Source organism: Curcuma longa, chromosome 15 (genome assembly GCF_044706935.1).
Source record: "Curcuma longa cultivar G26 ecotype Majalengka, Jawa Barat chromosome 15, ITB_CL_G26_1.1, whole genome shotgun sequence".
NCBI classification, from domain to species: Eukaryota; Viridiplantae; Streptophyta; class Magnoliopsida; order Zingiberales; family Zingiberaceae; genus Curcuma; species Curcuma longa.
Genome location: NC_133875.1, coordinates 1,785,808 through 1,813,474, shown reverse-complemented (window position 1 = coordinate 1,813,474; position 27,667 = coordinate 1,785,808). Strand labels below are relative to the sequence as shown.

Sequence of the window (27,667 nt, the reverse complement as noted above, 5' to 3'; positions counted from 1 at the left end):
TCTTCATCTTTACAAAATTTTCTATTATTTTTTTAATTAAATGAAAATTAATTTATAATTTATAATTTTTACTTTTTGAACTCACTAAATATTTTTTTTGAAAAATATATTAACTAGTATAAATTTATATGCTATAGTAAAATAGGATTATTATTATTATTATTATTAAGAAAGGAGGTTAAAATTGTCAGTGTAATTGAGAGGTAAAATGCGATTTTAAAATCAGGAGGGCATTTTCAAGATAAGTAAATTTAGAAGGGTACAATGAAAATTTTACTATTAAAAAATTACATAAAAATTCAATTTAATAAAATTCTGGAAGTAAATGGAAAAAGAACCAGTTGCGCAGACCATCTTCTCTCTATCTGAAGCAAGGAGCAGAAGGCACTTCGAACCAGTCGAGAGTTCCATTCACTAGTTCCGTTCTTCGATGCCCTCCGCCTGCGACTAGGGGAAAGCGCCGAGCTACACGATCGCGGCGGCAGAGAAAATGTACGGCGGCACCATCGACGGAGAAGGCGTCGGCGTCGGCCACGATGCCGGTGCGCCGAAGAAGATCCCGTCCGCGTCCTCCATGCCCTGGGTTCGAAACCTTCGCCGGTACGTGGGATCCGGCGCGGGCCTCGGCTCTGAAGCCCTCATGGGTTAGTTTTCCCCCGTTCCTATTTCTGTTTTATGCTGTCCGCTGGGAAAACGTCTTTTGATAGAAAAGCGAGATGTGGGAGTACCTGATCGTATCAATTACTTCAAATGATAGATGTTTTTTTTGTGTAAACACTACATTTTTCACGGAAATTAGGTGCTCGATACTCGATCAAGTGAATTTGTATTTTTGGGTTTAGCCCTAGAATTTTGAACTTAAAATGGAGATCCCATTCTGTCTACTCGACATGCGAATTAGGATAATAGCAATAATTGAGTTAATGCTGCCAAATTACAATGACTAGTGGAGTTTACGGTCTTTTGGAATCTGGATAGTTGCTGACGAACACAAAGGGCTCCTGGTGTAAACTTAGAAGACTATAGTCATAAGACGATTTATTTTTCATTTGCACGGAGAACATATTTTCCTTTAAATCGAGCCTTTCTTCTGCACAATTATGACTCCTTTGTTTCCTCAGATGAATCAAGCAGAGGAAGGAAAAATGAGTTAGAGGGGAAGAAAAACTGGAAAAATCAAAGAAGAAGAAATGGGGGAGTGGGATTGGAAGAAAAAGATGAAAAAATTGAACCGGAGGAGGAGGAGTCATAACGCTGTTGTTGTCTCTCTACAAGGAAGACCATGTGGTGAGGAGAGCGATTGCGCATATTGTGGGGAGAGGGCAATGCTTGCATCACATTGAGAGGGATCGGGTGGCATTTAATTTCTATACTTAGGTTATATAACCTATAAGTTAGAGCATATTAATTTGAGGTTTAAATTATTAGAAATATTTACTAAATATATAGTGTAATAAGTACATATAAGCTAGAATATGTCAATAATTTTTCGAGATTTGTTGTGTTGCTATATCTGTGCCTCAAATTTGGATCAGTTTCTCTATCTCCACTTAAAATCATGTTTATGAAACCTAAATCCATACCAGTGTTAGTATTCACGGCTGAGTTTGGGTAACATAAGCAAAAAGAATACACAGATATCAGTTTCATTAAATTAGATAGCTCTTTAATTAGTGTAAATTTGCCACTAAAGTGTTGATAAAATTTCTTCATATCTTTTCTATTTACACTTATGGAAATTTTGGCTACTTACTTTCTTGTGCTGATAATATAATGTTTAAAATATAAATAATCATTATAAGTTTTGATGCACGATGTTTTGTATGAATTTCCTTTTCTTGTACATGAATAAAGAAATTTCCTGAACAGTCATTTTAATTTTCAGAGCTGGAAACAAAGAGGATATTGCTTGAGATTTTCAAAGAGCGACAAAGAAAAATGCTGAATCAGGCTCAATTCCTAGCTTCTATAAAAAGGCACATCAGTCCATATCTTCCAGATTGTTTTCTTGTCTTTGATTTGCTAAAAATGCAGAAGAGACATCATGCCTGCTCTTGTTCCCTTCTTTTCATTACTTCCCTCAAATGTTTCAACCTCCCATTGACAAGTAGCCTCATACCTAGTTGCATTTATTTCACTTTACAAACTATTTTTCCTTTTATTCATATAAGCTTTTGAGATTTTGTTGAGATAACATATTCCTTTTGCAAAGCAGAAGCCTGAAGAGGGATCAATCAGTCATAGGGTTCAGCGATTGGCAAAAATATAGATTCTTGAAGGTGCTTGGTCATTCATCTTCTAGCTGCTATAAGCTGCCAATTAGTCATAAGGACGAGAATTTCATTGGTGGTTCGTGATGCTTCCAATTTGTTAATGTACTCACCTTCTGTTTATGTTTGCTTTCATTGTTCCAGAAGCAATCAGAACTTTTACTGAATGCTGATGACCTGGATGCCATGTGGGTTTGCTTAAGGGAAAATTGTGTTATTGATGATGCAACTGGAGCTGAAAAGGTGCACATGTCTTCTTGATTTCTCTTTTTATGTACCCACCCTGAGGAATCTGTCATCTAATATGCATGCATATCTATATAATCCTTTTAGTTACTAGAAGGATATTTCCTGTACATATTCTCCCCTCTCAATCTTTCTTATGGTTGTGAAATAGGTGAAGCAATTATTGGCATGATAATGCCTATATTTTATTCTAGATTTGGTACCAAATAACCATTCTCCTGTCCTATCCTTTTGAGATGATATTATTATCCACAACCAGAACCATACTAGTACATATCACAGCCTCTCCTCGATCATTAACAGTTGAAAAGTTTTGGACAAGATTCTTAGCAACATTACAGTATATATATTTGCTGCAGTTTGAGTGTCATTCTATATTTGCAACAGATTTTTGATATTAGTTATCTCATTTATTCATCTGAATATATGTGTTATGCATGTTTATGCTGTAGATGATATATATATATATATATATATGGATAGTCAATGTCTTGATTACTGCCTCCTACAGATGAACTATGAAGATTTCTGTCACATTGCCTCTCTTTGCACGGAGCAAATTGGAGCTAAGTGCAGAAGATTTTTTAGCCCTTCAAACTTCATGAAGTTCGAAAAGGATGAAGCTGGTAGAATTGCCATCCTGCCTTTCTATCTATATGTGATGCGAACGGTAACTTTCATTTCCTTAGTATCACACCAATTTTTTCTTTATCTAAAAAAATATGAATGTGGAAATTTTGAACATTTTTTTCTGGTAGTCTTGGTTATCTGCCAAATACATATTACTTCCATTGCATAAAGAAATTATTATTTGGACTCACTACCATTATTGTACACTATATTTCCTATTTACCAGTTCTATCTTCATCATGTTTAAAAAGTTATTTTTCTTCCACTTGTGCATTCATTGTGTTCTTTTTTCTAGGAACTCTACGCTTTTAGATTATTCTGACTAATAGATGAGGTTCTTTTTTGTATTTGTGTAAACTGAACACTGGTAATTGTAAATTTGTAACACTACTGAATTTTTTTTGCATCTGTATGAATGCTCATCAACTTTTTAAAGGTTCGTCAGAGAAGCTTTGAAATTTGATTCAACTACATCAACTCATATTGATATATGCTGCAGCTGGGTGACTTGGATAAGTAGATTTGTTACAAACAAGAATGAGGCTACGAGGAATGTGGATAAGCTGATGAACATTGTGCAATGTAATATATCTTGATATTTTACACCAGATGTAGGCTACCAACTTATTGCTTGTCTATCAAGATTAAGTAATGTTGTGCTTTAGGTTATAGATAATGGCAATATGAAGTAATGAAATGTGGGATTATGAATCTCTACAAGCTTATTCTTTGTTACCAGAACTCACATTCACTGCCTCCCATGACTTGTGTCAGCATGACACAGTCCGGATATGGGTATGTAAAATGAGTCTGATGAGCCAAACTTGAGGAAGAGGTAGAAAATGGAAGGAATAAGAAGATGGGATGAGAATAAGAAAACTTACATCCTTGAGGCAGCTTGCAATGCACACAGAGGGATAGCCTCAATTGGTAAATTGTTTGGGTCTTGCAAGGAGAGATCAAGTCACATACCTCATCACAAATTCACAATCCTAATACAGTTTACGACCCTGCTAACAAGTGATAATGTGCAAATAATTCTTTGGGTACAATTTGTAATTATGAAGTGTATTCATATCACTGTCAACCAGTCATTTATGTCATAATTTACCTCAACTTTCTCATGGGATATCTGAAGTTCATGCACCATCTCTTTCCATTCTTGTTGCATCAGGTTTCACTTACCCAGGCAAGAATTGATATGAGTGAGCTTGATGAGGATTCTGATGGTTTTCTTCAACCTCAGGTATGAAATAAATTTAATCTTGAGTGTTGAAATTGGCTACAGATCTAAATATCTTGGTTTTGTACCCCCATTTTAACTATCACAGTAGCTGATTACAGGAAATGGAGTCTTATATAAAAGGTCTTATTCCTAATTTGGCACAACTTCGTGATATACTCGAAGCCTTTATTCAGATGTATTGTCGAATAGCTGCACGGAAATTCTTCTTCTTTTGTGATCCTCATAGGCGAGGTTTTCTTATCAAACCTTTGTACTAATTGGAATATGTTGCAGGAGGATTTTCCAGGTTTCTGCTAAAGAAAATTGGTAATTTTTGGATAATGCTAATGTGGATTTTCTTGAATAATCGTAGGAAAAGCATGCATAAAAAAGGTGCTGCTTAGCAATTGTCTCCAGGAGCTCATGGAACTTCACCAGGTAGTATGTCTTGCAGGGTGCTGCCATTGTTAGTTTGACCCTAATTTTTCAGTTATCCATGACAAAACTATACAATCTTGTCTTTCTAGAGATCTGCACTGATTGATGCATGTACATGTATATTACCATTTTTTGTTTGCTTGGAGAATATTTTTTTTTTCTGCTTCTTAGTTTTCTTGTTTTCAAACGACTTGCAATAGCTTGCACAATTTTTCCTATTGTGAAAAGTAGGCATTCAACACTTGTTGCTCTTTCTCAAAGCATGGTGGATATTTAGTTGATATGATATATGATTTTTTTTTGAAGAGGAGTCTTGACGCAACGGTAAAGTTGCTGTCATGTGACCTTGAGATCACGGGTTCGAGTTGCGGAAATAGTGTCTTGCAAAATGCAAGATAAGACTACGTACAATAGATCTAATGTGGTCCGAGCCTTTCCTGGGACTCCGCACTAGCGGGAGCTTCATGCACTGGACTACCTTTTTTTATGATATATGATTTTTTTGGTTCATTTAATGTCCAATCAAAAATAGGTGGTGCTAGCCTAACTTTGGTGTCATCTTTTACAGTTTTTCTTTTAGTTTGCTTTGATCAATTTTGCTTTCATTTCCCAACATTACCATTTAATGAATTTTTACAGGTTTCTTTGGTCCTTAAGCTTACAGGTTACATACAATATATTAATCTGGCTTGTGTTCCTGACAGGTTTACCACGGATGACATAAAATTTGATTTATTTTTCTTTGGAATCTTACTTTTGGTTTGTAGGACAGCATCTTGACACTAAGATAGCTTTTTTATTTTATTTTACTTTAGGAGATTAGTAGGGAGTTTAGTCATGAAATTAGTTGTAGTCCAATGGTTTGAAAATACAGGCAATGATGAAAGTGGTTCAAGTGATGAAAGTAAATCTTTCCTTTAAGTATGAGTTGCAGTGTGAGCCTTGGTACCATGATGAGCTTTCCTATGCTTCATCCAATGCCTAGGGATCAAGGTGTAGTTTTAGCTTATATTCTGGTAGAAATATAACTGCAGACATCAATGCTCAAATGATTTGTTTGCTTGCATCTTTTGCATTAATGGGGCTTTTACTTGATTTTTAAATGACTAATTTGGAAACCAGTTTTTAACAAATGATAATTTCCACACTGCCAATTGTTTTCTCAAATATGCTATACTAAGATCTATCAATTACACATATTTGAGCCGTGCAAATCAATGCTGGACTCTACTTCTAGTTGTATGATATTGACTTCACTTTATTTTTTGTTGTTAGGAAAGTGAAGAGGAAGTTCCTGACACAGAGCAGGCAGAAAATTGGTTTTCATTAACTTCTGCTCAGAGGATATGTGGTATGTTATGCATTTCTGATTCTTGTGTTGCTACTGTTCCTTATTGCAATGTAAGTAGCAGATCCTGTTATTCTCAGCTTCTACGTTAGATATTCTTTCGCTGATTGGAGAAAGACCTATCAAGTTTGGTTGACAATTCATGTGCTTTTAAGCTTCAGTTGTTTTCCTTGTTTGATGTTTGCTCTCAGCTTATTTTATAATGTCACAAGGATACAATCTTCACATATAATTATGTACGCTTGAGTTAACTAATAATTTTTCAAAGTTAGAGACTCAATACGACTAGAAGTCGGTGAAGATAAGTGAATGTGGTTTATCATACGTCCAATGGTATGGTGAATATGAAGTTCAGTTCTTCAGTAATTAGATATGTTGGTCTAATTTCTATATGGCTTACTTCTAATACACAAATTATTTACTTTTTTACTGTTTGATACATTTCTCTACCTAGAGGTACTTCTCTCAGCCTCTTGCCAAAGGCAAGGTCTGCTCATTCTGTTACTGTTTACAAAAACATGGATCGCTTCCATGGCTATATTTCGATAACTATCAGTTGCCTGTTGGAGTACAAAGTGCCTATCATTCTATTAAATGGCGATTCTACTACTATTGCCAATCGTCAGATGACAGTTCAGCAGCTTAATGTGGAAAGGAGGTTCAGATTAACTCAAATGAGATATTAATGTTTACTATGGTTCATGTTTGCTTGTTTTAAATTCTAGTGAAATAAAAAAGAAATATTTATTGAATTGTAAATCAATCAACATTACACTTCACCATCCTATTCTTCCTATCTGTAGAAACTTGCACAAAGAGGTGGAGTACTTAGTTAGAAGCCTGATAAAGATGTAAAACAATGAAGAATCAGCCAAAACAGCAGCTTTGCAACAATGCACCATGACATGGAATCTTAAAATATCTATCATGGACTTCAGTTTTACACTAAAATGAACTACTTTTCTAATAATTTAGATTATCCGGAATCATATATTATGGATGTCCATGACTATTCAGGGCTTACCTTGGGCAATTTTATTGCTGCTCTATGACAATTTGGGTGAAAAATGATCTATTCATGAAAAAACCACTTTGCTTGGAAGGGTAAACACTGAAATTATGAATTGATACACGTGGAAAGGATCATTATTTATCCCCCAACTTGAACATATTACATAATATGATATTTCTTGTTTTCTTTACCATTGTAAGGATCTAATCTGTGTCTGACTAATGCAGTGCCTTTTCATTTTGCCCTTGTAGAAAATTGTTTCTTCATCATGAGTCAATATCACCAAAACTGATATTGATAGTTTTTTCATTTACCCAATGCTAGCTGTTTAAGTTGATGTTGGCATGTTGCAAGTGATATGTCACTATGGATATTACTTGCAATTTTCAGTTTTTCCATCCCGAGTCGATATCACCAAAACTTATATTGATAGCTTTATCATTTACTACTGTGGCCAATGCAATCTGTTTAAGCTGATTTTGGCATTTTGCGAGTGATATGGAATTCACAACTGTTTTCGATGGATATTACTTGCAATCATCAGTTTTTAACCTGATAATAAAGGCGTTTAAGGTGCAAATGATTTTAAATTCTGTTACATCTTCACTGTGTTACTATTCCACAGATATGTATATTGCCCTGGATAAAGACAAGAATGGAACTCTGAGCAAGCAAGAGCTCAAAGAATATGCTGATGGGACACTAACTGAAATCTTTATTGAGAGAGGTATTGATCTAACCTTTGACAAGTGAATATCATTCTACCTATCATTTGTCATTATTTTGCAACTAGAATTTGTAAAGCAATACTGTTCTATGACCTTGTACTTCATTTATATCTTTGTTTTTGCCCGACTATATCCATATGTATGTGCTTGAAAAAGAGATGAGGTTTTTTAGAAAATTTATGCAATTTTTTTTTTAAAAAAAATCAAATACTCTTTAATTGCATATTCACCTAGTTTTTTTTTTCTTTCAGTAGAACCAAAGTAAGAAATAAAGGGCATACTCACTCATGGGTACAATTTGCCTTTATCAATTTGCTTCATCTCTCAACTTCTATGAAATATCATGCCATAGCTTGTTTTCTTTATTTCATTAGTTGAAAAAGGATGCTATGCAAGTAATTTTGGATGGAGACTTCTATCAGGAATTAGTAAGATAGGACTTAGATGTTCAAAAACTGCAACAACATCATCATCAACTCGTGATTGTCTCAACTATTCAGGGTTGGCTATATGAATATTTTCCCTCCATTTAGCTTTATGCAGGACTATATTATTAGACTCAGGTGGTAAAGACCCCTCTCATCAATTATGATGAAAAGCCTACCCACCTAATGCAATTCTCAACCTTTTTCTTCCAGCATTGAAACTATAAGAAGCTTTTAGTTTTTCGTCTAATTCACCTATGTGATGGGTGTTGAGAGTCATGTGTGGACTCAAATGTAGTCATTCAAACCAACCTAGTCATAAGCTTGTCAATAACAATCGCTCTCGTAGAAGCATATAGCAAAAATTTGGAAGCCACCTACGACAATGACTGGTTTTGGAGTAGTACTTGTAGTTCCATTTTTAATTCTAATTATCAATTCTAAAAACATTCTAATTATCAGAAACCTTTTGATGCAGATTTCATTTATGCCGTCTAATTAACACTGTGCTGTCTTAAGTTAGATTAGTAGGCTCTTCAAAAAATAACAGATACCAGGCAGCTGAGAACAGCAATGTTCATGAAAAACACTATTACCTCTTTTACCACAAAGAAGCCAGAATATAGATACTATATTGATTAACTGAAATGTTGTACAATTTGATGCACAGAAATTTACCCATGAAATAAAATGTCCCCTGACCTGTCTCTGCTTTGTTTTCTTAACAGTTTTTGATGAGCATGTACGTCGAAGCAAAGCTGGAGGTGGTAATACTCGTGAGATGGACTTTGAAAGCTTTCTGGATTTTGTTTTAGCCCTGGAAAACAAGGACACACCTGAAGGATTAACATACTTATTCAAATGTCTTGATCTGCAAGGACGGGGCTATCTTACCACTGCTGATATTCATATGCTTTTCAGGTTCTTTTCATTTATAGCTATTGTTATGTTACATGTGTATCCTCTACAAGTACTACCTTACTACCTTGCTTGTGTACAAAACCATGCATTATGCACAAATGTAGTTCATTATCTAAATGAGTTATATCAAGCTATCTGGATGTGCTATATGCATCTCAAATATAAGCTTTAAATCTGGCTCTTGCACCACATAATGATTATTTTACCCTCAAAATGTAACATTTCACTTGAGTACTCGTGCCAAAGAGAGTTTCTTTTAATTTTGTATTGTTGCTGGCCTTCCTTTTGAAATCTCAATGCGAACAGCGTCAAAGCATCTTTTATTTCTTGAGTTAATTAATTGCCCTCAACTAGAATTTCTTACAATTTTTTTATGCAACTAGCAATTATCGCGATTTTTTGCAAAAAATTTGAAATGCCTAACAAATTTATCCTGCCATTTAGTTTTTACTCAACCTAGGGGAAATTGATGACATGGAAGTTTCATGTTATATTACGTAAGCTTTTTAACCCTGTAAGATGCCAAATCCAAAATCTGGGAAGATGACTTGCATTTTATCCCACCAAAATCCAGCTTACACAAAAAAAGATGATTTTGGGATTAGGTATGTAACTAGGTATTTCACTATGGTTATGTGAGATTTCTACCTTGTTAAGTTAATCTAGTATATAAAATACTGAGTAGGATATTTTCTAAGCTAGATAGTTGGGTAGAAGGTTCAAGTCAAGGTTTAAAGTTTTGTTCCAAGCTAGGTATCCAACCCCAGCCAGAACAAAGCTGTTTCCGGGCTAGCATTTGATTGTGATGCTGGTCAACATGACACCAGGAAGCTGCTGCTGCCGAACTCTTGCAGCATCAGTAGTAGGAGAATGAGGAGGAAGAGGAACCGACCTGGAAATTCGCTGAAGACATGGTGACCATAAAATCACCTTTGAAATCACTGCAGAAAGTCACTGTCAAAGGTTCCAAGGAGTGCTACTCAACCCTTGTTAGTGTCTTGGCTCAAAGTTATGCTTACTGGTATGGGTGAGATGGCATGAGATTTAATACCTTGATTCAAGGTTTATTAATTAACCCATTATTTTTTGGTGATATCAACGCATTATAAATTTTGATGTCAACAATATGAGTGACTAAAGAACATATAGTTGGCATACAACTTTTGGATGTTTCACCTGTCATGTGACTAGTGTATAAACAAAGCTTATAACACTATATCTATCTTCTTACAAGCTACAATTATGTGGAAGAGAGAAAATGATAGTTCTCCAAAATTCACTTTAATTTGCTTGGGTTATTGACAAATGAAGGTGGATCTGAGCACAAGTTCACTCAAACCTGTTTTGATAAGTGATAATACATGTTAAAGAGTTTTATCATGCTCAAGTAGGGCCTAGCTCATATATGCACTTAAGCTCAAATACAACTCAGCAGATGTTTTTCTATAGTTAATAGCATATTATACATGTAGATAATTTGTAGCTAATAATTGTAGATTTTAACATGTAAGTAGACATTTGGACAGTGAGGATATGCAAGTATGCATGCTTGAGAAAGAGATATGAGTGTAAGGGGAGGAAGCTGATAGGGCCTAGGGGGGTATCTAGAGGTGTGAAGGGAGAAATGATGTGGCAAGAGTCATATGATTGCCATGGTTGAATGGCCGCTCTGTACAAGATATTTGCAGGGTGCACATTCACCTTACCATGATGAATTGACGTATGAGTTTTTGTTACTTCTTCTCACCTTGTTTTGGTCTTTAACTATTAGGGTTGATATGGCGACCAACCACGTTGACCTAAAAATATCTACATTCATGCACAAAACTGTGGATGGTTTTCTTTTAGAGGATCTATTTTACTTAAATGAAAAATCATTAGGCATACTAACAAATTGGTTTAATGGATAAAATAACTGTCAATTATTCATAAGTTCTTCAGTTTTAAAACTTTGCCCAATAGAAGGCCATAGCTTAAAATCTATGTGCTTGGAAACAAGCATCTGTAGCATTTCCATGCACTATTTGAGCCTATTCTACTTGCTGCCCTTGACACTTATCTCCCTCACCATGTGTTGTTGGCAGAGATGTTCACCAAAAGTGGATCGAGGGTGGGAACTACGAGTTGTGTATTGAAGATGTGAGAGATGAAATTTGGGACATGGTCAAACCAGCTGATCCTCTTAGGATCACACTTGCTGACCTTCTCACCTGTAAGCAAGGTGGTACTGTTGCTAGCATGCTCATGGATGTGCGGGGTTTTTGGGCCCATGACAACAGGGAAAACTTACTCCAGGAAGAAGAAGAACCAGAGGAAGAATGATTTTCATAACCAGACTAATCCAGTTTCCTTGCTGGAATGTAAGTTGTAATATCATGACTACATGAATTGATTGTCTTGCGACCTCTCTTTTTTATACTAATTTCTCGCTTAAACCCTCGAAGTGGTCGTAATGCTGCTTGCAGTTTGTGTTCTTCTTGTTCCAAAGAAATGGACTTGTGATGAAATTCTCATGACTTCCCTTGTTTCTCTTAGATTATGGAATTTCTTGTGCATCTCATGGCATGTTGTTTCACAATACAATCAATGCTTCAGTATCTGCTATTTCTATGTTGCAGCATCAGCAAAATTATTATTATTATTATCTCGTCAGATCAGAATTACATCCTGTTGATAAACAAAAGCACACAAATTGCCTTTCAAGAATCTTATTGGTCTTCACTTTACCATTATTATTCTCTTATCCTTGATTGAAGGCAGGCATGCGTATTGAGAACTCAAATGAGCATCTAGTCCATCACCTTATTGCTTTCAATCTTGATTGTGATAGCACTTGATGAAAAGATCGCATGTTTTTCTAATTTATAAAAAATCTCTATTCTATTAGCTCTGATAATCGACACGAACCCACCCTAAAGTCACTCTATGATTTATTTTCACTCTGTAAAAGCACCAGTAACACAGAAAACTCACACTTCAAGTTAAGTTCCTCATGTGTTCTCTAGCTCCCTCTCTATGTAGTAGATGTTTATGGTCAGAGCCATAGGGCACCTGCTTCCCTTAGCAAGGGCACAAGATTTCCCCCAAGGTGCAACGACATGACTCTATCTGTCGAGCCGATAAACCTGCCACCGATAAAGACCGCCGGCACCGGCGGCCTTCTCCCTAACAGTTTTACGAGTGCCTTCTCCATCTCCGCCCCTCGCGGGTCCTGATCAAGCTCGTGGACGACAGCATTGACTCCGAGATCATTGAACAGGCTCTTCACACTGTAGGTCATGTAGCACGAGTTCAAGCTGAAGACGACCACTGCCCGCTGCGATGCTAACTTCATCACCTTATCCATATGTACAATAGATCGTCGGTCGGTTGGTCGGTCAGTCGGTCGGTAGGGCGATGTTGCTCAGTCGTAGCTAGCTGTGGGACTAGCATTGTGTTTGAATTGGAAATATATAGGCGCTGGAAAGTCACTAGGAATATCGATCAACTGTATATGGAGATGGAGCTAGATGGAGATATAGGAGTTGACATTGTAGTCAAAGGATTTCTTTTCTGGTTCAGATGCACATACAGATGTGGCCAGCACATGCAGGAATATATTTTTAACTCCACTCTCAGCTTTGATGCCAAAAAAGTGGCTTGCATTTCGATAAGGATCGAACTAATTCCCCAATTCCCTCCCTCTCTTTATGGTTTGGAATTGCTACGGGGATGTTTCAAGCCACAGGAAGATGCATGCCGAAGAGAATAAAGTACTACTCGGCGGCGTATGGAAGATTTATCTCATCCGGAGGATCATTTGTGTCGATGGTATAGTATAATTGTGCCGACCTCTCTAGATATCCTCCTCCTCCTCCTCCTGCTTTGAGTCTCTCTTCATGCTAGCATGGCCAAGTGAAGGTTCTGTAAAACATGAGGCATGCAATGGCCAACTCAAAGAAGCGCTTTGCGGTTGTATGAACCATTTTGTTGATGCAGAGGATTGTTGGAAAATATGAATGAAAAAAGTGATGACTGGAAGATGATTTAGACTCCATTGTGAATGGGACGTTAGTCCTACATTGGGAGTCGAGATGCATTAAGGTGATTTCAAACAGACGTCCAACGTGACTTTATAGCACCGTTGGAAAAGATGAATATGTTTTAAGAAAACTACGCTCAAACACTGACCTCCTCGACGTCTTAATTTCCCACTCGGACTCGGGTGACGCAACTCACGCAATCCACTCGGACTTGAGTAGTTGGTGGCACTCAAGCTCTGGGTTCGTTCTCGAGCATGTCTCGAGCACCCAGCTTGTCCTCTTGCATATCTGGACTTCGTACCCGAGCACTTGACGTCTTGACTCGGCAATCGAGAGTCTCTTTCGACTCAGCATTTGGCTTCCTACTCGAACTTGGAAGCACTTGGGTTGTTTGGACCTTGCGACACTCGAGACTACTCAGAGAGCACTTCACGCTTGGATAACTCGACATCCAAGCCTCTCGGCTCTCGTAGCACTTGTTCCACTCATCTAGTGCGAGCATGTGACGGTTGAGCGTACGTTCAACATAAGTTCTGATCAACTTGTGCACTCGACAACTCAATTTGGAGCACGACCCAACTGATCTAGTTAGGTTGGTAGTCTGAGATTATCAATTCAGATCATTATCAATTCAGATCATTTCAACAGATAAGTTGAAGTTGTTTTTCTATAATTTCAATTCAGATTATCCCTGTAACTCCGGCAACCATCTTACAGAAGATTGTCCAACAGGAGATTTGGCCACTAATTAATCCCTCAAACTCAAGACGAGTTTATAAAACGACTCAAAGATGCATCATTCATCAGCTAGCTCCTCATGCACACGAAGTCAGATAAGGAATATGCTTGCGATCGAGCAAGCACGATGAGAGAGCTAGGTAATTAAATATTTAATTCTTGAGCTTAAACTGACGGCACCTCGATCTTCAGAGGAAAAAAAAGGACAAACAAGAATCAAGACATATTCCATTGCATGACTCGTCTTCTTCAAGTGGATGGCTCCACGCATGCAAATTAGCAATTAGAATAATACTCCGTCACATCTTTGCATCATATTCATTATCCATGCATGCTTACTGCTTTCAATTTGTTGTCAAAATCATGGTACTATACTTGGAATTATTATGCAAGAAAAAAACATATATGGTAAAATATCGATATAATATATATATAAGACAAAAGCATCATTTTTTATCTATATCATTAAAAAAAGACAAAATTATCTAAACAACACTATATTTATAATTTGATATTCAAAAATACTTCTTTGTCCTCCACTTTAAAATTGCCTCGTATAAAATAGCACTGCTTGGAGTTGCTTTGCACAAAACAGCTCTAAGAGTTATCAAAATAATAGTAGATCGGATGAGAATAAAGTTTTTTTTTTGATTTTCTATCAATATATAAAATATAAATAAATCTAATAGATATTTATTTTATTTTAACATTACTCTCCTCTTCATCATCTCATTAATTTATCATTCTCTACTCTTCTTACTTAAAATTCATTTTCACTAAAGCCAAAGACTCCTAAGTCGATCTTCGTGATCTCTATAATCTTTGTGAATATCCAATATTGATGGACACTTTAGACTTGCCAACTAGTTGCTCTTGCATTTGCCATGCCAATTGTCCAATTGACATTGCTTGCTCACTACCTTTGCTCCATTGGTAGATCGATATATACTCCTCTCATCATCTTATAACATGAACAAATTTTTGGTGATTCTTTAGAAGTTCTCTTATCATCACATAGGTCGTCTCATCTAACACTAGGAATTGATCTAGAATCCATGAATATATCTAAGAATCCCCTTAATTATCCTAAAGTTTCGACTTCGATAATTCCAAAATCTCTAACGGAAGACGATCGTTAATTATCTATGTTCAAACCAAATCGACGATGCTTTCAACATGTCTCCAAAGGTGATCAATTCAACCCAAAAATCCATTTGTTTAAAAAGGAAAATCTATTTAAATCTTCATAACTTTATAAAAAGACAATATATCAAAGATAGTGAATGAAATGTGAATTAATAGCTAGGGTATTTATGTCTTCTCTCAAGAGACAATTCAGAGTAAAATAAAGATGATGATTTTTTAAACTGTATGCATATAATTTCTTTTTCTATCTTCCTTGATCACATTTCAGAGTAATATCTTTGAATCTATCATCTCTCTACAAGTAATATATAGATCAGAATGCATTCGGAACCTTTGCCCCCGGGGCATAGGTGAGTTGGTTATGACGCAGTAGACTTGCAGAAGAGGGCAAGAGTTCGAATTCTGGAGAAGCCAGGCAATACCCTCCTGCGTCGTAACCAACTGCACTTTCTCGATTTACTTCCTCACATATGATCGTGGGGCCGACCGTGTGGAGCCGCTAAGGTGACGGATCCACCTTTTTGCAGAAGAATGCATTCGGAACTAGAGATTCCGGGTTCGATCCCTAGTGGAGTCGTGTTTGTATTCTTTATATATATACTTGCAGAAGAGGGCAAGGGTTCGAATCCTGACGAAGCCAGGCAATACCCTCCTGCGTCGTGACCAACTGCAGTTTCTCGATTTACCTCCTCACAAATGGTCGTGGGGCCGACCGTGTGGGGCCGCTAAGGGGGCGGATTTCATCTTTTTTGCATAAGAAAAAGAATGCATTAATTATTTAGTCCACAAGATCACTAATTCCTAACTGTGAAACTTCCAAATTGAGTTTCTGTTTTGTACACAGTTACTAACTTCACAAAGTTGAGCAATTGTCCTGCTGAAAGATGATCACTTCCAAGGCTAGCTACTGGTTTTGGAAGTCGAAAGCAATCTGCTTGTGCCGATCCATATCGTTCAAATACATGGTCTCATTGTATAATTCGTATTCGTCGTCGTCGATCTCCTCAGAGTTTGTCCTCCTGCCGGCCTCCTCCTGCTGCGTTCTACTCCGGCTATCACCTTCATCTTCTTCCCCTGTCAGCCCACTTATGACCTTGACACACACCAAGAATTCCCTTATCCTCCTTGAACTCACCCAATGAAAGATGCATTAATTACACAGGAAGACCTTCATGCATGAACTTTAAAATACTAAATGAAGATACTTGATCGGATCAAAGGACGTACGATAACTGATCTGAATGAACTAAGTGAAGAAATCTATTAGTATGGTAAGTATTTGAGTGATCTAAGGCGAAGGCATGCACTCCCATTAATTAGCTAGATGATGCATCAGTATACCTGGCTCATGCAGGGTCGCATAACAGGAGAGTGCTGAATGCATGATCTTGCGGTGTTTGCTGCACGAATTAACTGCATTTCGTCGTAAGAATCACCCAGAGAAGGATCGACCAGCGCCTTGATCTTGTCCTGCTCCAGCAGTGGCTTAGCCTGCAACAAGGCCATTGCTTAACCATTTAATGGAGGAAATTAAAAGATGAAGCTCGATCGATCGACAGATGAACTAACGTACCCACATCGACAGACTCTCCTGCTCCGAAGTGATGGCCCTGCGGCCAGTGATGAGCTCGAGCAGCAGGATCCCGAAGGCAAACACGTCGGTCTTCTCGTCGACAACACCATCGGTGCAGTACTCAGGAGCAAGATATCTGCTCGAAGAAGAAGGAAGAAGAAGAAGAAGATTGGCTACAGTTCAATTGATACATATGCGCATGACTGTGTTTACAGACCCAAATGTGCCTTCAACGTTTGACAATGTTTGGTGCGTTACTTGATCTGGCAGCCACTTTGCAAGTCCAAAATCGCATATCTGGTGGACAAATCGCCAGCATTTTCAGTTATTTAGACGAGAGAGAGAGAGAGCTTGAATCTCGATGATGATATATACCTGTGGTTCAAAGTCCTCAGAGAGCAGTATGTTGGCAGCTTTTATATCGCGATGAATGATGCGTCTTCGGCACCTCTGATGGAGATACTCGAGCCCCTTCGCCGTCCCCACGGCGATCTTGTATCGTTTCTCCCAGTCCAGTCTCTCCTTCGACTCTGAAGCATATATAACGAGCTAGCTAGCGTTTACCGATCGATCGAAGACGACGTCGAATGAACAGAGCAATATAATTAATGTTCTTACCGTGAAGAAAGCTTTCCAGACTTCCATGCGGCGACAGCACGAAGACGAGATGCATGCCTCCTTCTACCTCAGCTCCGATCAGCTTGGCTGTGTTCGGGTGATTCACGTGGACAAGAATTCCCATTTCGGATAGGAAATTCTGAGTTATTTCGTCGCTCGTGCCCTTCGCGATCCTTTTCACTGCCACGAGCTGACCGTCATCTAGACAGCCTCTGTAAATCTCTGAGAAGCCTCCTTTCCCTATCAGATTCTCTGCGAATCGATCGAGAGGAAATTAAATTAAATTTACCGGTTATATATAAATCCTACAAATGATCATCGATCATTTACCAGGGCTGAAGTGGTCGGTTGCCTTCTCGAGCTGAGAAATGGTGAAGTTTTCGCAAGAAGGCAAGAAGAAGAAAGGTGATTCTTGATTTGCGGGGAGGCTTTCGCTGTTGCTCCTCCTGGTTTTGGAGCGCTTGGCCATGCCGATGCCGAAGGGAGGGAAGCTCGACAAGCGTCTGATGGATTTGTGCCTCCACAAGCGGAAGAAGCCGTGCAACAGCGAGTCGATTCGGACGATCTGCGTTTCCTCGCTGGAAGTGCTCTCCTTGCAGCTGCAGGGGCTCGTCTCCAAGCCTTCCAAATCTGCATATATCGAAATTCGTATTAAAGCGAAGAACTCTTCTAAGTTCTAGCTAGCTAGCAGCAAGACGATCGAGAATTGCATGCCAGGAGCAGAGAGGGAGGTGGGTAATCTCGAGCCATGGCGTTCGCGCTCTGGATTGACGGTTTTCCCATGCTTCGGAGGTTTCCTACTGCACAATCTGAATCCATGAACAAGTTTAAACAGACAAACAAACGAACAAATTAAAATGAAAGGAAATATTTTGAATTAAGCTGCTGAAATTAGACACCTGCGAACTGAGTGGCTAGTGCATTCCCCAATGTCCTCCTCCATTTTATGCCTCCAAGAAAACAATGGGACAAAAGTCGGAATCATTCTTTCTTCTTCTTCTTCTTCTTCTTCGTCTTGTTCTTCTTGGCGGCTTTGCTTTCTAAATATGTAGCTTGTACCCAATTTATGCGCTGAAGCCTGTCCTCTCTTTCTCTCTCGCTCTGCAAATAGTCGATTTGGTTGTGTTGGAGGAGAGAGATATGGGAGCAATGGCATGGCAGCAATATATGGCGAGCAGGAGAAGAAGATTGGTCGCGAGCTTCGCTCTCCTCCTCCACTCGATAAAGCATAGACAGGCGACGCGAGAAGAGGCTGAGGCCGAGACAATCTGCAGCGTCCGTCCCTTGGAGATGATACCATACCATGATGATTATATATCAAAGTTTTCTTTAAAAAAAAAATGATAATCCCAGTAGCCACATCTGGAAGTTTCCCATAAATTAGGAAGCACATACGGCGGCCAATCCAGATGCCCAGCATCCTTTGATTGCGTTCCCCATTTGGAGGAAAATTCCTACAAATACGCCGTAGCTGGGGATCGAACTGCGGGTCCCTGAGTTACAATCCGAAGTTTTGCCCCGGGGACATTCTTTTAAAGATATTGTTATGAGTATTATGACCCAATCCACATAGATCAATTTAAGATTGAGATATGTCAGATAGAAGGTTGACTTAACCTTGCATCCAACTCACTCCGACTTGCCACTCACTCAACTCACTCGGGAGTTGTTACTCACACACCCATTTGAGAGCCCGACTCCTAGCTCGATCATGCTTTGCTTGACTCCTAGCTCGGCCAATCGCACAACCATGACCCTCGGGCATAGTACCAAGGTATCAAGAGCAAGAGCCCTAGCTCCCGACTCGTCAATAACGTGGCCAAGCTCGGACTCCATTTGGTTGTGCCCGATCCGTGCTCAGCTCCTATCAATTTCCCTTCCTGTCTTTATCAATCAGTCAAATCACCACTAAGAAATTATGAGTAATTATGTGACATGATAATCCGTCCTTTGTTATCGCAGTATGGTGCTGAATAATGCGACTTCATGTTATTATGACAATGATAAGATATTTTTCACACTTTGATGGGACATATATATCTTTTGACAAAATCTCACTATGCAGATATTATCCTTAATTAACGACAAAACGACCGGTATGACTCTCTCCCTTCTTGCTTATATAATCTTCTTTCTATGCACATACTACGCACGCTCACATTCTCAACACGCTTCTTCATCCAAATTTCGTCTTCTTCTTCATCGAGTGATTGACTTGAGAATCATAAGGGTTGAGTCAGGGCAACCTTAACTTCTTTCTCACCGTGATGGTGTTTGCAAGGTCCTGGAGATCACCGTCTTCTTCCTCCACTTCGCACAGTCAACTTTAGTAATGAGTGGCCGGTGATGCATCCCTAGAGTGATCTCAACAGGAACAGATATTATCCAAAACTATCCACTTTCGTAACGCCTTAATTTCTTTGATTTCTTTCCTACCAATTTAAAGATGAAATTAAAAGAACATTAAGGAAGGGTGCTACTGCGTACTGTAATTTCTTCCTGCATGTGTGCCAAAGCAACTGGGACAGGGTTGGTACGACAAGATAGTGAAAGAAAATCTATAGAATTATGCATGAAAATCCTTCCTTTTTTTTTTTTTACTAAATGCATAATTAAGATGGTTTATGCCATAATGTTATCACAAATGAGTGTGAAAACTCAAACCAAAAAAGTTTAATCTTGAATTTTTAATTCAAATATTATCGAATTGTTCTTGATTTCGAGGTTATTTCATGGCCTATTTGTTTTAGATTTTCTTTCAACTTAAAATTGGATTTAGTTTTGACTTAATTTAGTTAGAATTAATGTACCTAGAATTCTTGGAGAGTGACCTCGTATGGGCCTTGCATGCACATGTTTAACATGCGGATAACCTAAACGTGCAAGTGGCAGCCAATATGTGGACGTGAGCCAAGAGCTACACGTGGATGACGCGTGTGACAGTGATGTAGCAAGCAACCGTACCACGTTTTGGCACTTTCAAATATAACGGTAATCGATGAAAGGACATATTTAAAATTATAAAATTCTCAAAAAAAAAAACATATTTAACTTTCAAATTTATTAAAGGATACATTTGTTTTCCATTTCACTGTTTCCGTCTATCACTATATATAATATTGCATTCAAAAAAATCAACATAATTGTAGTGTTACTTTTAAAAAATAAAAAAAATATTACAGTGGCACTAATTTTAAGATTTATACAATACTAAAATAATATTGATTTTAAAAATCAACAATATAATATTACTCTTTTTAAAAATGCAATATTATAATGAAAGGATTTATTGTAAGCAGTCTTACCATGCCTTTGAAAAAAATTATTTACAGGATTTAAAAATTTGACCTTTAGGTCACATGCCAACAACCTTAATTGTGCCAAGGCTCCCCTTCAATTTTAAAATTTATACAACACTAAAATAATATTGATTTTTGAAATACAATATTACAGTGATATTGATTTTTAAAAATCAATATTATAATGATACTGTTCTTTGAATGCAACACCATAATGATAGGAGTAAAATGAGAAACAAATACGCCTTTTGAAAATTATGAAAATTAAGTGTCTTTTGAGAATTCTATAATTTTAAGTGCGCCATCAAAATTGTTGAAATATCGATTCATATTTCGTTGTCCATATGGATGGTTAAATCTCGCTTTCCTCATCGTGTTAACACTAACGCGATGATTCAATCATATTAAAGAGGACCACACAGTGAGAGATGATTTTCAAGCACTTTCTTTCTTGAGAAGCCTCAGCCCCTTCATCTTAAAGCTGCATCGCTGCGCCTCGTTGCTGAACACAAATAGAACTAATTGTAGTTTCATTTTCTCGACAAAACATATGTGGGCATAGGTTGATCTTTTGTGTGGTTTTCTTGACTCCATTTTTCTCATATTCCTTTCTTTTACTTCTCTTGTCTGTCACACCTTTCCATAATCCATAGTTGATTAATATGTTCATCTGAGCTGCACCTGCAAATACGAGATCGATATCAAGACTAATATGTTTTGTGTGAGATAAGTAGAAGCTTTTAAGTCATGGAACAAAATAAAAAATACAGTGACCAACTCACAGGGTCTTTATGCTTCAAAGATAGTTTTGCTCAACAATTGGTAAAAGAAATGACCTTGGAGCTGTTCAATTCTGAATTTTGAAAATCTGCTAAAATACAAGGAAAATCAGTCACACGAGTGAAAGTAAAATAAATATCACCATGCCATTATATATATCCTTGAATGTGCACTTTAGAATGTGAGTTCCAAGAAAAGAAAGAAAAAGACTTGCATTGCAAACTCACACAAGGTATGAGACCAAGTGGTACACATGCAAGGAGAACTAATCTCTACAAACAGCATCTGTTCACAGATTGTACACCTAAGATTAGTGAGGCCATCATAGCATTGAACATTGCCGTAAATGGCAACCCATAGCTATCTATTTTAAACAAACTAATCTGCAAACAAGTAAATAAGAAATTGAATAAAACTAAGAAGAGCTAAATTCAAAACTTCTGAAGTAAATTTTGATGCCAAATGAAATAAACCAACATCTGATTCTGATGCCCGAGTGATGTAATGATCATTCTTTGTTGACATGGATGCTTACTTTCAATCTGACTTGGTGTACTCGAAAAGCATATGTGGAGATCTATAGATCTTTACTAGGGTCCAATAAAGGACCTCCTCCACTTCTAATTCGCCTTCTGCTCAAGCAGCGTATATGCTCTCGCATATTGCTATCAGTCTGCACCCAAAGATGTGAATTACTTTTATGATATAATAAAGAGAAAATGAAAGAAATATACTAATAAAGTTGATTTATCTTGTCAGACTTTATGTTCATGTTTGTTTATTTTCCAATCTTTTTCTTCATATTGAACAGTTGGTTCATTCACAACGTTACTCAGCTTGCTCTCTACAATAATTACTAACCATTATGTTCGACACTAAGTCATGACTAATGAAATGTAAGACTACGGATTAATGAAATGTAAGTCTATGAATCAGTGATTTTGTAGTTGAAATCAGAAGTTAAATCTGAGATCAACTTCAAAAAATTTAGGTTAGTACAAGTGAGTTGTCTACAGTGTATTTACACAAGTGAATCTAGATTTCATGCATAAGTAATGGAAGATTACATGAATTCATTAAAGATTTGGATCAACTATTGTTTCTTCTAGCTAGGATGGTATCTAGTCATGAAGTTGTATTATTTTGTTGTCCCTTAAAGTTCTACAGAGTCTTGTAAAGCTTTCTGTTTAGGTGGTTCTTGTAAGACTCATTTTGAAAGTGAGGTATAAGGAAGGAAGGAATATGTTTTAGCGTGTTTTTAAGGATTATATTTTCTGTAGATAATTTACTTAAGTCCTTGGTTAAATTTCCGATACAATTTCTCTACTCAGTTGTTTAGTTTGTCTTTTGAATTTGTGTCTCAAGGCATAGTAAATTATTTTCTAATAGAGTTATTTTGTGGTGAAGTGATGTTAATAATGCTATAATAATGTTGTTCTGTTGAGTTAATATTTGATCTCCTTTTCCGGTTAAGTCTACCATGTAATATCCGTCGTCCTTTGTCTTTGAGTATTATTGTGTATAATTCAAGGCTTTCTCATAATATGTATTTTCAAATTGGATTTTGTTCATTTATATTTGATTTCTTCTAGTATTGTATGTAAAGTTTTTAAGTCATTTTCCAACTAGGTTTATTTTTGTTTAATCGTTCGTTGACTTGAATTAAGGTTTGGCTAGTGTTAGTATGTCCTTTTTCTTAGGAATACTAATTAGATTAAGTTGGCTAAATCTTTCAGTTAAAGAATTTTGAGGAAATCAATATTTCATCTAAGATCCTTTAATTCTTGATTTTGTTGGAATACAATTTGTGCAAGTTGTTTTACAATAAGATTGACTTGGTTTTGATAGGTTTCTAAAGTTTTTCCTAAACCTATTGTATCTAAATGTGAAGAGCCAGAATGCAGGGAGTGAGTACTCAAAATTTTACATCTAAAAGACATTACAATTACCTACAAAACAAAATTTAGCTTCAAGTTAAAATGCCAAAACCTTTCAAAACATTATACAGACTCAGCAAATTTTGAGTGTACTTGCCTATTATCCTATTTCATACGAAGGACCAATATTGATTATAAGAAGTTTGTTTCATGCAACTTCAAGGCAAGATTAATACTCCCTTCACTTTTATGGATTATGGATTATTACATAAACTTTGAATATATGAACTATACTCTACTCAAGTGTTTCTACACAAATTTAGCATCATACTAAGACATGCATTAGAAGGAGAAACCTTCGTCATTTGTATATTTGACAGTTCTCCTCCCGAATGGATTGATATGAAGATTTAACCAACAAAACACTTAATCCGAATGGATATTCATAAAGTGAATGGACTTCAGCTGAAACTCAAAGACTGCTTCTGATCCAGATAAAGATTGGATAGCAAGATCAAACTTAGCAGAATAATTAAACTAGTGGAGAGCTTCTGTTTAAGGAAGCCAATGATTTTGATACAGACATCAAGATCCCTCATAATATAGTCTAGTAGGAGAAACTTTCACCGAAAATAATTTATTAGCCAAGAGATATGGGAGTCAATTTTTTTCTCATTTAGGACACAACTCAACATGAAGCCCTATGTCAAAAATACAAAAAAAACATGATCATTGGACCTCCAAAAGATTAGCTAGCTCTGTCCACATAGCTAATGCTTACTTGACCTGAAACTAGAGAGAACCCTCTCTCAGGCCTATCAGCCCATCCAGAACCCCTTCATTAGACTCTGTTGTAGAATAAATCTGGATAATATGATGGAAGGATGACATAAGCACTTACGTCATGACGCACTACTTTACTTCAGTGCTCCACTACGAGTAAAGATAAGAATGAATGACTCCGATTCCACTATCTTTTTCTAGACAAGACTCCACTAACTTTCTCAGTGGACACACAGACTCAGAAAACTTCCTCCTTAAGTAAAGAAGATCTTCACGCCATCTATATATACCCCCTCTCAAGAAGAAGTAAGGTCATCCTATATGATCTCCTCTTACAAGTGTGAGTGATTGTATAAGCTTGTGAGTCAAGTGTGCTAAGAGTGTGTTCAAGTTTGCTCAAGTATCTATAAGTAGTCATTTTCCAATAATTTCCTTTTACTAATTCTAAGTGGGTTTTATTTTAATTATGGCAGCTTAAATCCTTTTCTAAGTCAAGGGAGAGGGCTCTGCTTTCTTTTAGTTTTTCTTTTCGTCCTTCTGTCCTTATTTAAGTAGTCAGATGAATAGTAACTTCAAGGAACAAATAATTTTTATTGATAAAACATGTGTTGGCTAAGTAAGGCTACTGCAGAAGCTGTTATAAGACCTGAAGAAAACTGGAGCATAGTAGAAAGAATCTGGTTCTATATAGGTGAAGCTCAGTAGGAGAAGAAGCTAACCCTCAGAGAAAGCACCCCAAACTCTTGGCCTTTTCAACCCCAGATCAAAAACCTATATTATCTCCACAAAAACACAAAATATTTCAAAAATCAAAAACTCCAAAAAATATTAGTATCAGAGCCTAAAAGACTTAGAACTATGAAAATAGATGACTTCAGTTCCAATTGCTATTCCAGAATATAGCTTAGTCTATTTAGGCTTAGCTCTATATCTAACTAGAACTGTTACTACCGTAGATTTTTATAAACATCATTATTATATCAGAACAAGAACATCCACTCATTGCCTTCATTCTGGCTCTTTCCCATTTAAACACTATAACAGACTTACTGATAGATCTAGGAAAAACAATAGAAACCTATCAAAACCTAGCCACTCAGACTTTGAAACAACTTACACAAAGTGTAGCTCAACAAAATCAAGAATTAAAGGATCTTAGAAGAAGACATAAGAGCACTAACTTCCTTCTTTGGTGGATTGGTTTTAAAAGGTTAAAATGGAGTCATCATTTGACACCATCCTATCCCAAGGACTTCCCAACAATATATGACAAACATCCATAAGAGTAACATCACACAAAACTTTATCTTTATAATTCTTGCCGATAGAAAAAGGACCAAGCATCATTTTATTATCAAGATTTCATTCTCCTTTTGTAACCATCACAATTGTTAAGGATTTGGATGAGGAATAGTATCCAACTTGTGATTTTGCATGATCTCCCATGATACCATTATTGTTGAAAAATTCAGTTAATTCGATCGAAAACCAAATTAACCGATATTTTATTAGTTTGGTTTATTTAATTTTTATTAGAAAATTCGGTCGGTTCGATTAGTTTAAAAAAAATTCGATTTGTTCAATTTTGATTAAATTGGTTCGATTTTAAACCAATTGTTCAACCCTACTTGTGATCCGACTAATCATGGAGGTGGACGGTCCGACCCCACAGATATGCCATCAGATAAATTCAAAAAGCATAGGTGGGTCTTGACATGGAAGCATCACCAGTGGTTTGAACTCCACGGACATTCGAAAATGCCCAACGTAAGATTCGAACCCTCGTTGCATGGGAATCACTCAACCTTGTCTCTACACAGCACCGGACCCTATTTGGGCCACTTAAGCAACTTGTTAAAATGGATTTTAAAATCAATTGATTATTGAAAATCATTTATCCACTAAGTGAGGTGGAGAGAGGTTGAAACCACGTAGGCAAGCAACTTATAAGCTCATGCTTTTTAAAATTCTCTTCTTCCTTAACATAGCAATGTGAAATTTTATTATCATGAGTATACCTAGGATTAAAATGCTGAGAGTGCACATGTGCATGTGCTAATTAATACATCGAATATTGTAAATTAAGTTGGTACTTCGTGCTGAGGTACAAAATTTATTAGAAGTATACTAAGGTATAAAACAATGACAGAGTACATGTGCAAGTACTAATCAGTACATTAAATATTGCAAATTAAGTTGGTATAAGGTAAAAAAGGGAGATCCTAATGCACCACTTTTACCAATGTGGGTATTATATGAATTTATTTTTTTCAATTGTTGGTATTCAAGAGTGTCGGTTAAGTTATGCCGCATGATTTTGTAGTCACGAGCTCCGAGTCGCAAAAACAGTATCTTGCATTGCAGGATAAGATTGCATACAATAGATTATATAGTCCAATCCGTCCTTGGGATTCCATATTGATAGGAGTTTTGTGTCTTTTTTTTTTTTTTTGTTGGTATTCAAAAGCATAAACCATGACTTCAAAGAGAAGAAAATCAAAACAATTGAAAATTTTACAGGTCAATATTATATAATGGGCGATACCAAAAAGTTATCCTACATGCTTCTAGAAAAGTACAAACTAAAAGAGAAAAATCCATAAGTCATGTCCAGTTGCTATTTTATGTTACGATTTCAAACCCAAGCAGTATGCTTCAGCAATTGACATGCTGATTGCTCTTGAAACCCAGTTGAAACCTTTCTTGCTGATGTATGCAGTTAAGTCATCAAATTTGAATTCAATTAAGCCTTTCTTGCTGATGAATAATTCTAAAAAAACTAAAAAAGATGGCAGGTAGCAAATGCATACCATGGAGTAAAATAAGTCATCAAATTTGATTTCAGTTAAGCCTTTCTTGCTGATGAATAATTTTTAAAAAATTAAAAAAGATGGCAGGTAGCAAATGCGTACCATGAAGTAAAATAAAAGAAGAGATGCCCCAGAACAGAGTTCGGGGAAATCTGATCTTTCTGTTATTTTGTACAGGCCAACAAAATCAGTGAACATGAGGAACCATGTTAGGAAAATTCACAGGAAGCTGGTAGGTGTAAATGAGAAGAAAACTGAAGCAAGCATATATCAAGAGAGGTCTCCACCACCTAGAAAGATCATAATTAGGAAAAAGGTCAGAAAAAAAAAAAGGTCAGAAGATACTATAACCCAGTTAAAAATTGTTCAAACAACATGATAAAGTGAAATAGGCAACTTTTGAAATGCTTACCGAAAGAGGCCAAGAAAGTTGCTAGTTCGAGACCAATCAGCAAGACCAATACAGCTACAGATAAAGAAGGGTAGAGATATCCAAGATGGATGGCTAATGCCCACGACCAGCTGAATAGCTGGAAGGACTAAACAGCAGACAACCCTTAGGTGATAACCTACAAATGTCAATGAGAGAAAAATCAAACATGGTTATTACCAATACGATTATAACAAATCAACATATGCATCCAAGAAAATTAACAGATGAAACAGCTAAAAGTTCAGCTACAAATTGCATTAAGTTGAAAGAACAAACCATATTGGATAACCCTTTATATAAAGCCTCTATATGTAGATCAAGGAAACATGGTACAAACCATATTGG

General features: G+C 36.8%; 3 protein-coding genes and 1 long non-coding RNA gene across 4 annotated transcripts; 1 reads left to right on the top strand and 3 right to left on the bottom strand.

The window, feature by feature from the left end:
- Nucleotides 1-357: 357 nt before the first annotated feature.
- Nucleotides 358-11,759, top strand: LOC141846175 (putative serine/threonine-protein phosphatase 2A regulatory subunit B'' subunit TON2). Its single transcript, XM_074734173.1, is given in 14 exon segments — nucleotides 358-644; nucleotides 1,886-1,936; nucleotides 1,939-1,976; nucleotides 2,219-2,260; nucleotides 2,262-2,279; nucleotides 2,415-2,513; nucleotides 3,028-3,186; nucleotides 4,321-4,392; nucleotides 4,491-4,623; nucleotides 4,745-4,809; nucleotides 6,085-6,160; nucleotides 7,795-7,896; nucleotides 9,051-9,243; nucleotides 11,328-11,759. Coding segments are annotated over 14 exon segments (1,440 nt in total). The 5' UTR covers nucleotides 358-490; the 3' UTR covers nucleotides 11,566-11,759.
- A 420-nt stretch (nucleotides 11,760-12,179) lies between these two features.
- LOC141846488 (putative glutaredoxin-C14) lies at nucleotides 12,180-12,589 on the bottom strand. Its single transcript, XM_074734528.1, has 2 exons — nucleotides 12,295-12,589; nucleotides 12,180-12,184 (listed from the first exon to the last, which is right to left on the bottom strand). The coding sequence occupies exons 1-2, from the start codon at nucleotides 12,587-12,589 to the stop codon at nucleotides 12,180-12,182; spliced, it is 300 nt and encodes a 99-aa protein (XP_074590629.1).
- Nucleotides 12,590-16,053: 3,464 nt separating this feature from the next.
- On the bottom strand, nucleotides 16,054-18,355 carry LOC141846700 (receptor-like cytosolic serine/threonine-protein kinase RBK2). The gene is made up of 9 exons (XM_074734734.1): nucleotides 18,240-18,355; nucleotides 18,055-18,149; nucleotides 17,671-17,970; nucleotides 17,341-17,592; nucleotides 17,098-17,252; nucleotides 16,940-17,019; nucleotides 16,723-16,858; nucleotides 16,491-16,640; nucleotides 16,054-16,242 (listed from the first exon to the last, which is right to left on the bottom strand). Exons 1-9 carry the CDS (start codon nucleotides 18,323-18,325, stop codon nucleotides 16,054-16,056), a joined length of 1,443 nt encoding a protein of 480 aa, XP_074590835.1. The 5' UTR covers nucleotides 18,326-18,355.
- Nucleotides 18,356-21,066: 2,711 nt separating this feature from the next.
- LOC141845806 (uncharacterized) lies at nucleotides 21,067-27,452 on the bottom strand. The gene is made up of 5 exons (XR_012603288.1): nucleotides 27,302-27,452; nucleotides 26,992-27,179; nucleotides 21,955-22,092; nucleotides 21,422-21,507; nucleotides 21,067-21,320 (listed from the first exon to the last, which is right to left on the bottom strand). It is a non-coding gene; the product is annotated as an uncharacterized LOC141845806 (long non-coding RNA).
- Nucleotides 27,453-27,667: the final 215 nt, after the last annotated feature.